The following is a 13,311-nucleotide window of genomic DNA, read 5'->3' as shown; positions in this document are numbered from 1 at the left end:
CCCTTATGCTTTTATTCTTCCTGTACCATAGTCACAAACTTTTCAGTATAGTGATACTGCCGTTTTTGCTGTTTCATGAAGAAGACATGTCATTTCCTGCTCTGAGCATTTTTGATGGCTGTCTCCCATGCCTATAATGCTCTCCTTTGTCAACTCATTCTCCAAATTTCTCTAGCTTTTTTCCAAGCCCCAATTAAAATCCCATGTTTTACAGGAAACTTTGTTCACTGCTTCTCAATTCTAATGCTTTCCCATTTTTCCTGAACATAGCTTGTTTGTGCATATTTGTTTGCTTGCTGCCCCAGATATTAAACTTCTTGAGTGGCAGGACTGTCTTTTACCTCTTTTTGTATCCTGAACCCTTAGCTAATAAATGTTTATTGATTGACTGTAGAATAATTTGTAATAACCAGTAATCTTTTCATGCCAAATGTTTATTGTATTTTTTTCAAATCAATTCTAGATAATTACTAGGCTTTTTGACTGAAACAACCATTATTTACTTTCATCTTTAAGTCTTCTTTACTTTGGCTTTTTTGTTTTAATCTGAGTTTGAGATGCTAGCTGTGAAAATTACTGTTTTTATTTGATAAAATATATATATATATATATATATATATATATATATATATATATATATATATATTGTTCTTTGTTTAAGCACTGTCAAAGTATCTCTTATTTTGAAATGCTTTTTATTTTAGATATATCAGTTTTTTGTTTTTTTTTTTTTGTTTTTTCCCCTGAGGCTGGGGTTAAGTAACTTACCTAGGGTCACACAGCTAGGAAGTGTTAAGTATCTGAGACCAGATTTGAACTCGGGTCCTCCTGAATTCAAAGCTGGTGCTCTATCCACTGTGCCACCTAGCTGCCCCCTAGATATATCAGTGATCCAATATTTGTTAAGTTCATCATGTCTAGCATGATAGAAATTTTAGGGAGGAAAGAACAAAAGTAAAACAGTCCTTACTCCTAAAGAGCTTATATTCTCTCAGGAGTGGTGTATGTGTGTGTGTGTGTGTGTGTGTGTGTGTGTGTGTGTGTGTGTGTTCAAAATATTTACAAATAAAAGCAAGATAATTTGGAACCTGTAATCAGGAAAGGCTTCATGTAGAAGGAAACACTTCAGCTGAAAGTTGAAGAAAGTTAGGGATCCTAAGAGTTGGAAGTGAGGAAGGAGTGCATTCCAGGTTTGGAAGAAAGACTGTACTAAGCCAGAAATGGGGGGGGGGGGGTGTATTGGTGTTTGTAATGAAGTTCAGAAAGGTAGTATTAACTAGAGCAAAACTGGAAACGTAGGTTGAGGCAAGGTTTTGAGTATCTTTAAATACCAAACAGGGGACTTTATATTTGACACGGGAGGCAATGGGAAGCCATTTGGGTTGATTTATTATCGGTCATATGGTTATTCCAAAACTTTAAGAAATTCACTTCAGTAGCTCTGTAGAAGATGAATTAGAGTGCCACAGCTATAAAGAAGAGAGATCACTTAGGAAACTATAACAATAGTGATGAGGTGTGGTAATTTATGTGTGTACAGAAAAGGGGATGGATCCAAGAGAAGCTGTGTGGGTAGAAACAAAAATATTTGGGAGCTCATTGTACATATACAGTGAGAAATTGAAGATAATGTCAAGATTGTGAGTTTGGGTGACCAGAAAGATGGTAGAAGATAGAAATAGCGAAATTTAGAAGATGGTACAATTTGCAAAAATGATTTGAGTTGTTTTGGCCATGTCAATGCTTACTAAGATCCAATAGGTAGTTGGAGATGTGCAGTTGAAATTCAGGAGAGAAATTTGGTCTGGATGTGTGTATGTGTGTGTGTGCACACTCACATATGTGCACATAAATTTTGTAATCATATAGAGATAAACTTTATGATAGCTGATGAAAACACTAAATGAATGCTAAATGGAGAGAAAAGAAAGAAAAAAGAGCTTATGACAGACATATGCTAATTGTATGTCAAACCATACAAAATAAAAACAAAGTAATTGTGGCAGGCACTAGCAATTGAAGGTATGTCATCAGAATAGGTTTCATTGTAGACAGTAGTACTGGAATTGGGACTTCAAGGAAGCTAGAGATTCCAGGTATGGTGAAAAGTCTGCAGTATAAAAGGATATGTCCACAGTGGGGTGCAACATGAGTGATATAGTAAAAGGCCCTTCATAGGACTGTCAGTAAGGTGAAAGGAGAATTGAGAAATACTGTTATGAACATTTAGAGAAGAGAATGATCAACAAGATTGAATGCTGTGGAAAGTTTGAGACAGATGAAGATTTGGGAAAAAAAAAGTCATATTTGGCATATATAAAACGAGAATGATGTCCCTAGTTATTTTAAAATAAAAAATAATGTAAAAAGCAGTCTAGGCACTAAAGGGCAGTCCTGGATATATAACTGGTCTCTTGTCATAACCATATTACATAATGTTTTGAACTTCTTTTCTCTACATTTTTCTGGAATAAGTTGATATAGTGACTATCTTTCCTGAATTGGAAGTTTTAATCACCAAGAAAAAAATGGGTAGATGATATTTTATTTTATTTGTCCCTTATTGTATTATATCAAATGTGTGAATTACTTGTTAATTTTTCATTTCATAGGATCATATATTTAGAGCTAGAAGGGACCTGAAAGGCCATCTACATCTAGTCCAGCCTCCTTCATTTTACAGATGAGGAAACTGAGGCCCAGAAGAGTTTAAGTGACTTGCTGAAGTTCATATAGTAAGTGGTAGTGCAGGATTTATGGCTAGATTATGAAGTGCCGATCAGCAAATTTACCTTGTTTAAAGAAGTGAATTTGAAGTGATATGAGCAGAATTTTAAAATATACTTTGATAATGTTCCATAATCCAGTCTAATACAGACATATCACTTGAAAGAATTATTTTACCAAAGTTTTGTACCAGATCTAGTTTCATAGCCATTGTACAAAATATAATCCATATTGTTCATAATCAAATTTAAGACCTATGTGACAGTTTTCAAATTTAGTTTTTTTAATCATCTAACAAAAACTTTGTTTTTTCTCCTTTCCACCTTCTTTGCCCTTCAATCCCTCTATCAAAAACTCTTGTAACAAATATGCACAATCTAGTAAAATGAATTCTCATCATTTTCCCAAAATGCCTCAATCTGTATCATTATTCATTGACACCTTTGTCAGAAGATGGGTAGCATATTTCATCTTGTTTCCTCTAGAATTGTTAGTAACAATGTGCCCATTTTCCTATTTTCATAAAGTTTAAACTCAATCTGTGAACTAAGTTAATGTGAAAAGCACTTGTGCACTTTGCCAATAACCTGATAAATTAAGAATTTTAACAATAGGTTGATCATATCAGTTGATTCACATATTTGGCAAGTTCAGTGAAAATATCAAAATTTGGTTGAATTTGAATTGAATTCAGAATAGTTCATTTAAAATACTTGCACTGTCCGTGTACTTTTTTTTTTTTTTTTTTTTTTTTTTTTTTAAACTTTAGAGAGTAGATCTTTTTATAGAAACCTTTTCTAATAGTATATATTTTGGTTATGTTTTAATGACATACTTCTCATACTTCTCTAGTATGCTGTGTTTAGGAATAAAATGAAAGGATTAGAATGTTGAATTGTTTACTTCATCTATATGAATATGAATTCTTTTGATCTAATTCAGCAAACATTGATTAGCTGTCTGTTATATACAATTCATTATGTTGGGCCCTGGGCAAAGGCACAAAGGTTAGGTAAATCAACTTCTTGCCCTCATGGATCTTACCACCTACCAGGTGCTTATGACCCTTAATTACTTTATATGGTAGTTATTCCATCATGTGTTTATTAATAAGTAAACACGTGGATTCTGATGTGAATATGACAATAACTGGAGAAATTAGAAAAACAGCGCTGGCAGAGCTGGCATTTGACTTGGGTTTTAAAGGAGAATGGTTAAAAATAAAAGTTAGATTCTTATCCTGGGATCTGTGAATTTATCCCAAAAATTGGTAATTGTGTATCAGTATAATTTTGTATTATCCTTTGTAAATAGTATGTGTTTTATTTTATGCATTTAAAAACATTTACTAGACTGCTAATAGGGCCCATGACACATTAAAGGTTAAGTAATCCTCTATTAGGCTGAGAGTGGGAGATTAAAACAAAAGTACAGTCAGGAAAATGCAGGCTGTTTTAGTATGGGGATCAGGTGTTTTAGTTTTACTGGAACATGGAAAGGAAATAATTATAAAGAAGTCTAAAAATTCATGGTGCTATCAGACTGAGAAAAAAATTGATTGCCAAGCTAAGAAATTTATATTCACTTGGCAGGCAATAAGAAGCCATTGTAGGGATTTGAGCTGAGGAATTACATAACCAGATAATGGATGAATTGAGGAAGCCTATTTGTTAAAGAAAAGCATAAAAAAGTGGATAGAGAAGCGGGAGGTTCTTAGTAGAGAATATTTAATATACAGTTATGATTTTACATAGCAGTTTTTTTTTTTTGTTTAGAGGGATATCTGGAAACAAAAAGATGCCATTTAACTTCATTTTATTTATTTTTTTAGGAAGAGTAAGCAAGTAAGCATCAGGGTGACAGCACCTCCAGGGGTCCTGTCAGGTACTGATAATGGTCTAATAATTTAATTTTTACCCTTAGTATGTATACTGTGAAAGAGAATTACAGAGTAAAATATGCCTCCCCAAGCCCAGAGGAAAAAGCAAGTGAGTAGCAGCTTGGTGAGGATCAAGTAAAGGGAGCTGTGTGGCACCAGAATTGAGCAGAGAGAAAAGTGACAAGTACACTGTGAGAATATATTTAGGAAACAGAATCCAAATTAAGAGTAGAAGGTGATTGGTTCTAAGCAATCAGGGACTATATTTAAGAAGTTTTGTGAATACTTTCTTATGTCATTGATATAAGATATTGTTTTTTATCAAAATAAGATTATACTTAGATCTTTCTCCAAAAGAATATTGAAAATAAAACACAAACTATCCTTGTTTAAAACAGGCTGTGGGAAATGCAATGTAATTGAAGAAAATTAAAAGGATTATTAAAATAATTGAGATGGTGGTACTATTGTGTAAAGACAAACTTGGATTCTTAGATAACAGATTCATATTGAACCTTATTTTTAAAATTTTTGAGTTTTATAAACCATGAACATTTAAATTGGTTCTTTCCTTATACAGAAGATGGAATGATAGAATGATGTCTGGTATAATCTAATATATATTTACATTGTGACACTTTAGCATGAGAGCTGTTTTTTTTTGTTTGTTTGTTTGTTTTTTAAATTTGGGTATTTTCAGTGAGAATTTCATAATTCATATGAATTCTGCTTTCATATCATCTTGTGATTGCAACTGGCTTAAAACATTTATGTTTTATATTTTTTTTGTTTCTTTAGGTCCTAAATTAATGGATTATACCTACCTTCCTACTTTAGATCATAAATGTAAGAAGGACATTTTAATTGGTAGAATAAAGAATGTTGAAGATAAATCATGGAAAAAAATACGTCCACGACCAACAAAGACAAATTATGAAGGGCCTTATTATATATGTAAAGGTATTTTATTAAGTTAATATTATTCATTTAGCTGAATAAAGATAAGTATTCAGTTATTGATGAAAATTAAAAGCAGCTGTGAAGTAGTACAGATAGGAAGACCTGTTCAAGTTTAGCTTATTACCTGTGACTGGAGCTAAATTCATTTAGCGTCATTGACATGATTGAGGCATTGGTGAAATAGTAGCTTTGAGACCTTTGTTGTCCATTATTTAGAGACGAACACTCCTTTCAGAGTGTTTATTTCAGATATAACTTTTGCTTATTAGATCTCTTGAAATGTATTGTTCCTTCATATCAAATAACCCTAAATAACTATTTGCTTAGGACCAGCAAGATTTAGGCTTATAGAGGCTTTCTTCTGTGACTTAACTTAAAATGTAAAAACTTGATTCTATTATAGACAGCATTTTTTTTTTTTTTTTTTTTTTTACTGAGGCAATTGGGGTTAAATGACTTGCTTAGAGTCACACAGCTAGGAAGTGTTAAGTGTCTGAGACATATTTGAACTCAGGTCCTCCTGTTTTAAGGGCTGGTGCTCTAACCACTATACTACCCAGCTGCCCCCATGGATAGCATTTTTAAAAACTTGTTAAAATCATGCCTAAAGAAGTGTGTGTACATGTACTATTCCATAAAGTTAAAAGGATATTGATGTTGTATTGGAAGTTCATCCTAAATTATGTTAAACTTTATAAGTTGTTTTTTTAAAACTTGACAAAATGCCTTAAGTTCTTTAAATTCAATAGATGTTGCTGCTGAGGAAGAGTGTAGATATCCAGGTCACTGCACTTTTGCCTATTGCCAAGAAGAGATTGATGTGTGGACACTGGAACGAAAAGGTGCATTTAGTCGAGAGGCTCTTTTTGGTGGCAGTGGAAAGATAAATTTCACAGTGTTCAAACTTCTTCAAGAACATCATGGAGAATTTATATTCCTTTGTGAGGTACATTTTCCAAGTTTTTCTTCTGCTGACTTTGATTAGCTTTTTGGCAGTCATCAGTTTAAAATGCACATTTTCTTTGCAAGCTTTTATGAAATTGAATCTTTCTTTAAAAAAAACAACTTTATTTTGAATGGAAAAATTAGTGAATGTCTACTGTGAGTCATTAGAAATACTGTAATGATAGAAAAAAATTCTAAGTAGTTTTATATTTTATCTTTATGATAAACCTTACTATCTTATCTGTTTCAGAAATGTTTTGATCATAAGCCTCGAATAATAAGCAGGAGAAACAAAGACGTTTCTTCTTCTTGCTCTCATCCAGTTACAAAGCATGAATTTGATGACAACAAGTATGTTGCTAGTTTTTCTTCTCATTTCTATCATGGAAAAGTAGAAAAGTTTCTTTGCTAATACTAAATAGGAGCAGTGATATTGTCATTTTTTTTGTTCTTCTTTGGCATTATTTTGAAAAATAGTCAATAGAAAGGAATTTTTAGGGGCCTTTCCAGGTGAAGAAAAAAATTAAAGTGATATTTTATTACTGCAAAAAAATCTTGTTATAAATATAAGAAGTGGGATATATACTGTGAGTCAGATCACATTCTTTAACCTAATTATTGTATAATATGAAAACATATGACAGATTACTTCTAACTGTTTAACAAATAATATAAATAATAAGAGGTTCATCAATTTTTAAGGTTACTATTTATTTTTATATGACTTAAAATATATTTTCAATAAAGATCTTTAATTTTGTTGATTTTTTTTCAAATATATACTTTTGTAAAAATTGAAATATTGTCTCCATTTTCACTCCAGATGCCTTGTTCACATTTTACGAGAAACTTCAGTTAAGTATTCTAAAATCCGTGCTTTCCATAGTCAGTGTCAACTTGATCTGTGTCGGCATGAAGTTCGCTATGGCTGTCTAAGGGAAGATGAGTGTTACTATGCACACAGTCTTGTGGAATTAAAAGTCTGGATAATACAAAAAGAAACAGGTGAGTTAGAACTGGAAATGTGCTTCACTAGAAACAGTAAGGGAGCCTTATAAAGCATAACTGTATACTTGTAGCTTAAAATTTAAGAACTGTGAAAGCTGTCATTAAGATAAGGTTAGTATACCTTGGGTTAACTTAAAATTTTTTTTCTTTTTGCATTGAGCCTGATTTAAAGTTGTTGCTACAAATTAGTTTAATATCCATTTCTTGGAAGGAAACGTTTCTTAGGAATTCAGAATGATTGTTGTTTTTCCTCCAAATACCTTATCCATTTAGCATTAGATAAAGAAGTAAATTTAATTGAACATTTAGTTGGTGTTGATATATTGGATTTCTGTTGTAACAGAAAAATGGGGTTATTATGGAAATAATTAAAATGTAGGCTTTTGTACTTCCTAGGTATAACACATGATGCCATTGCTCAGGAATCTAAGCAATATTGGCAAAACGTGGAAGCAAAAGCACATGGAGCACAGGTATTTTCATTTGAATGCTCTGCATTTGACATCCTATTTGGGACTAATATGACAAATCATTTAAGTTGGATTCAGTATAGGATAAAAGGAGAGACAGGATGGAAAGAGCATTGACTTTGGAGTTGGCAGGACTTGCCTCTTCTGATGCTTACTACCTGTGTGATCTTGGGCAATGAACGAATGAATGAGGAATCATTTTTTAGCACTTACTATTTACTAATAAGCAGGGGACATAGAAATACATGCAAACAAGGCAGTTTCTTGGGGAAGAATATTTGTAAGAAAACTAGAGTTGGAAAAGTAGGCAGCAAATTGTTAGGAAGGACTGCAGGTAGTAATTTCCTCATTTGTAAAATGTGGCAGTGGGACAAGATAGTTTGCATTATCCATCTGGCTCTGGAGCTAGATGCACATCCTGCATATGGTACCATTCTATTTCATATTTAAGTCAGGTCAAAAAACTCACGTGAAAAATGATGTTTTTAGTTCATTATCAGAGTATTTTTTTGAACATTTGCTTCTGTTTGTTGCATTGGTAGTTACTGCAATAGTTATATTTCCTTATACATGCCACTACATTTTCTGTACCTCGGAGATGTGGGAAAGAATTGTAACTTTGCTTTCTTTGGAAATTGATTTTACTTTGATAATAGGCAGCTAGGTAGCAGTGGTTAGATTGTTGGATCTGGAGCCAGGACGACTTAAAATCTAGTCTTATTAAATTAGTAGTTATATAGCTTTGGGAAAGTCATATAAATTCTTTGCTTTAATTTCTTTAATTGTAAAATGGATACAATAGCATCTATCTCTCAGGATTGCTGTAAAGACAAAATGAAAAAATATTTATCAAGTGCTTAGCACAAGGTCTGGGATAAAGTAGGTACTAGATAAATACTAGCCATTTTTACTGATTATTATTATTATTATATAGAGTTTTGTCATAGCTAAACATTTTTCTTTATTTTAGAGTGAGTTATAGATGTTATCAAAATTATTTAAAACAAATGCATTATTTAGTTTGCATGTATTCATAATTGTACTTTTTTGATTTGGGGAAAAATCTTGATGGATTTTCTATAATTTTGCTCTTGTTTTTTTCTCATTTAAGGTCCCTGGAAACCAAATAAAATATGGATCTCTTAATTTAAAGATAAAATTTGTATGTGCCCAGTGTTTGAGAAATGGTCAAGTCATCGAACCAGATAAAAACAGAAAATATTGTAGTGCTAAAGCAAGGCATTCGTAAGTAACATGAACAAAGCACATGTCAGTTTTATTATTATCCTCTTTATAGGTTGGAAGATATGTTAAGAAATTATACATTATACAGCTACAATATAGAAAGAAAAGTTAAAGCATGGAAGAGGGCAAGGGGAAAATAATTTAGGAAGTCAGAAGCAAAGAATTTTTAGAATTATCACTTTAAAATTCTTAAATTTGATTTTTTTGAGACTAATCTTTGTTTTTTCTTTAATTTTAAATGCAACAGCAAAAGTTTTAATGTAAATATCAGTATAAAATGAGGTATTATTGCTAACATTTTGAAATAAAATATCTTATGGTCCTTGAGGTACAAACTTTGTATCTATTTCTATATGTTGTACCTATTGCCAGTGTGTCTTTGTTTTTCTGAACTCCATTTTTCTTAGGTGGACCAAAGACCGTCGAGCGATGAGAGTGATGTCTAATGAACGTAAGAAGTGGATGAACATCCGTCCTCTTCCCACAAAGAAACAAATGCCTTTACAGTTTGATGTACATACGTAATTTTTAAGCCACTTTTTTTTTATTAGGCACCTCAAATAATTGCAAAATGACATTAGAGGGAAACAAACCTTTTGTTATTAGTGAATTTACAGTGAAATTGAAAATATTTGTTCTATGATATTAAAAAATGTCTTTAATATCTTAAATGTTAAAAATAGCTTAATTTAATAAGTAATATTTATATTTTCATAAAGTATACTTTGACATCATATTTGGTAACAATCAAGCCACTGGCTGAAAAAATTATCTTGGTTAGTAACCTACAAATAACTCTTAAGATGTGTATAAGAACATTTTGTTTCCTTTATAAAGAAGCAGCATAGTATAAGTAAGACTGGCCTCAGGCTTGGTTTCAAGTTCTTTGTTTGTCGCACTGGCTATGTGACCATGAGCAAGTCACTTAACTTCTCAGTGCCCCAGGTAAACTGATATTATAGATTTGTACCTATCCACTTCTCCCTAGCTTTCTCCCTTTCTCTCCCTACCTCCCCCAGTTATGCAAAAAACAAATTTTTGAGGGGGATTATTGAGAGAGGCAGTATAACATAGTGGCTGGAGAGCTCAGCTTACAAATCATGACATCTTCTATGTACCCCAGTTAGCTATCTGCAAAATTGGTAGAGAATTTTTTCACTGTGAGTTCACTATAACAATGAAGTCTCAGGTCTGGTTCCCTCTCTTTGACTTATGCTCCCCATCAAAGAAAGACAGATGGAAAGAAATATAAAAGTTTTGGAGGCAAAGTTATCAGATAGCCTTCCCATATTAACTGGCTAACTTGCTAAGAGATACTGCACATTAAGACTTTGCAACTTATCCTTTGTGTTTTGTGTTATTATTATTATTTTTTTAAATTTCAAACATAGTTATCTAAAAACTATTATAAAGAGAAAACCAGATTGGTCTAAATAGAACTACTTTAATATTTCATTCAGATTATTGCTACTTTCAACCTAAAAACTCTTTTAAGATCTTATTCTTTGTTGTTTTAATGCACCAATGCTGTATCTTTTAGATAAGAACTATTTGTCTTTAGGATATTAAAAAAATTTTTTTCTTTTGGCAGGATAGTCAAAATCAGATTTCAAGTATTGTTTATGATTAAATTTGGCTATTTGAGATGTATATTTTTTAATCTAACAAGATTAAGCATGATCCGATTTTGTCACAATCTATGTAGATTAGAAAATAATTTCTAGTAATAAAAGAGGAATATTGTTTGTCAGAAGAGAGTATGAGAAAATTTACTGTGGATTAAGATGTTATCTGTAGGATTGTAGGTTCATAATTTACATTTGAAAGGGAACTTGGAAATCATCTAATACAACACCTTCATTTTATCAATGAGCAACCTGGACCCATCAACTTTAGAAGGGTTAAGGAACTTGCCTAATATCAGGTAGATGATAGTGTACCTTCACCTGTTATTTGAACCCAGGTCTTCTAACTCCAAATGCAGTGCCCTCTCTGTGTCACCACGCTGCACACAAATCTCAATTTAGTTTGGAAGTAGCAAGAACTGTTCAGGTAGTACAGATGAAGTGGAGATTTTGTTAGCAAACTAAGCTGTAGTCTTTGTTTAAATAGTCCATAGATGTTTAAAAAGATATAGAATAATTTCATTTTATAGAACTGAAGTTCTGCAAAATTTATACTTTGCAGATTTTGATATGAATCATTTTTCATTGTAAATCAAAAATTTAGATTTTTATCGAGTTTTTTTGGTGTTTTACCTAGAACTAATCTATGTCTATAGCCACCTTATGAATGACTGCTGAATTAATGAACATTGGCAGTTTGAGATATTCACTGAATTATACTTAAGTGTGGTAGGAAAAATCCTAAACATTTGCTTGTATTTAATAGTTATCCCATAGCTATTATCCTTTTTAAGCAAAAAAAAAAAAAAAAAAAGTTCTTTAATAGGACTTATAACTGTCTTAAGTTCCTATGATAACTAATTGGAAGACTAGTTACTCTTAATCTTAGGAAGGTGTTCCCTCATCCCACATTTATTACTAATCTTTCCTTCTTGTATAATTAACAGAAGGTTCACCATTCCAATTGGAATAGAAATAATTCTGTTTGTGTATGTATGTGTTCATAGACACAAATACATAATATACTAGTATGTGTGTATATGTATATGTAGAAATATAATGTGTGTAAATAATGAAAATTATTTACATATGTGTTTATACATACACAATTATGATAAAACAGTACATTATAGTTCAAAGTCTGATCTTTTTGTATATACATTTTGATTTATTTTATTAATCAGATACATCTATTATTAGAGGTTATAGAATTGAATGTCTTATCTGCCTGGCTGTATAACAAAGGAAAAGAGAGATAAGACAAGTGGACAGATGTTAAAAGCACACTTGTATTTGTCACCATGTTCTGTCTCTTTTAGACACAATCTATGGCAAGAGGTGTTGAAAGGCAGTTTATCTTTAGTGGTACTCTGTTACAGAAGGGCTTGAAGTTAATTAACTTGTTTTCTCCTATACTATGGACTTGTTCAATTTCAGTCCATAATCGTTGAGGTAATTAAGTTTGTAAGTGACCAGTGTATAGTCTTCAATGACAGAAATATGGCTAATAATACCTTGTCTGCAGGAAGGTAGGAGATTGAACTGATTGCTTGAGGGCCTGTCCAACTCTACTTAATATTTACTTAGAACTCTTTATTTATTCCTCTGAATATCACCATATTTGGAGTGCTTTTTTTTTTCCTCTTTGTTATTCTTGGTAATCTCAAAAACAAATTATTAAAACATATTTCTTTGTGGCATCTGACCATTTTGCTTTATTTATAACCAATTACAGAATATAATATGGCACATGAAAATGATGTTACTCTGCATGGAAAAGTAATTTTTTTTCCTGTTGAATAATGTGTCCATTTAACTATTACTTATTAATTGCCCTTGATTCAAATGAGTGGACACATAGAGTTAAGAGTTTGAATACTGAAAGCACTTTTAAAATTCCATATAAGCAGTAATATATTTTAAAAATTACATAGGTTAATAATACATAGATAAATAATGATGTGGATCTGATGTTACTCAAATAAAATATAAATTGGCATAAACTGAACCAGTAGTTGTACTGGAGTATATGATATAGAAAAATGACTACAGTTATTTGATAGAGATTTAATACAGGTTTTTAAATAATGCCAAATGTTTTCTTGTTTCTTGGCAGACATGATTCTAAGGCAAGTCTTTAGATTTGTACCTATCAGTATAACACCTATATTTTCTACAAAATAACAGGAAATGGCATTATAGGAAAGCTGTAATGTCCTAATTAATGTAATAATTATCTTCAGATAATGTACATCTAGTGAGATAGAGGTAATCTGCTATCATTTTAAGTAAGTTAATGGTAAGGGTTTAGTGATGTCTTATTATTTAGTAATTTTGGGGATAGTATGTATATTTAATATTTCTTCAATACCCCGATATATCCAGTTTATATACTAACAAGCTGAATCTTCTCATTTTTCAAATAAAAGTCCAAAAAGTTGTTTGTCCTAAA

At 31.6% G+C, this 13,311-nt stretch overlaps 1 protein-coding gene across 2 annotated transcripts in view; it reads left to right on the top strand.

Moving 5' to 3' along the window:
• Positions 1-13,311, top strand: part of ZC3H7A (zinc finger CCCH-type containing 7A) — a 50,685-nt gene that overhangs the window by 28,421 nt on the left and 8,953 nt on the right. For both annotated transcript variants that reach the window (XM_074280558.1, XM_074280559.1), the window contains exons 13-19: positions 5,405-5,566; positions 6,316-6,512; positions 6,762-6,862; positions 7,335-7,516; positions 7,916-7,992; positions 9,101-9,234; positions 9,642-9,747. In XM_074280558.1, coding sequence (XP_074136659.1) covers positions 5,405-5,566; positions 6,316-6,512; positions 6,762-6,862; positions 7,335-7,516; positions 7,916-7,992; positions 9,101-9,234; positions 9,642-9,747 — 959 coding nt within the window. The remainder of the gene's footprint in view (positions 1-5,404; positions 5,567-6,315; positions 6,513-6,761; positions 6,863-7,334; positions 7,517-7,915; positions 7,993-9,100; positions 9,235-9,641; positions 9,748-13,311) is intronic.

Source organism: Sminthopsis crassicaudata, chromosome 1 (genome assembly GCF_048593235.1).
Source record: "Sminthopsis crassicaudata isolate SCR6 chromosome 1, ASM4859323v1, whole genome shotgun sequence".
NCBI classification, from domain to species: Eukaryota; Metazoa; Chordata; class Mammalia; order Dasyuromorphia; family Dasyuridae; genus Sminthopsis; species Sminthopsis crassicaudata.
Note: the sequence above shows the minus strand (reverse complement) of the source record. Positions and strands in the feature narration are given on the sequence as shown.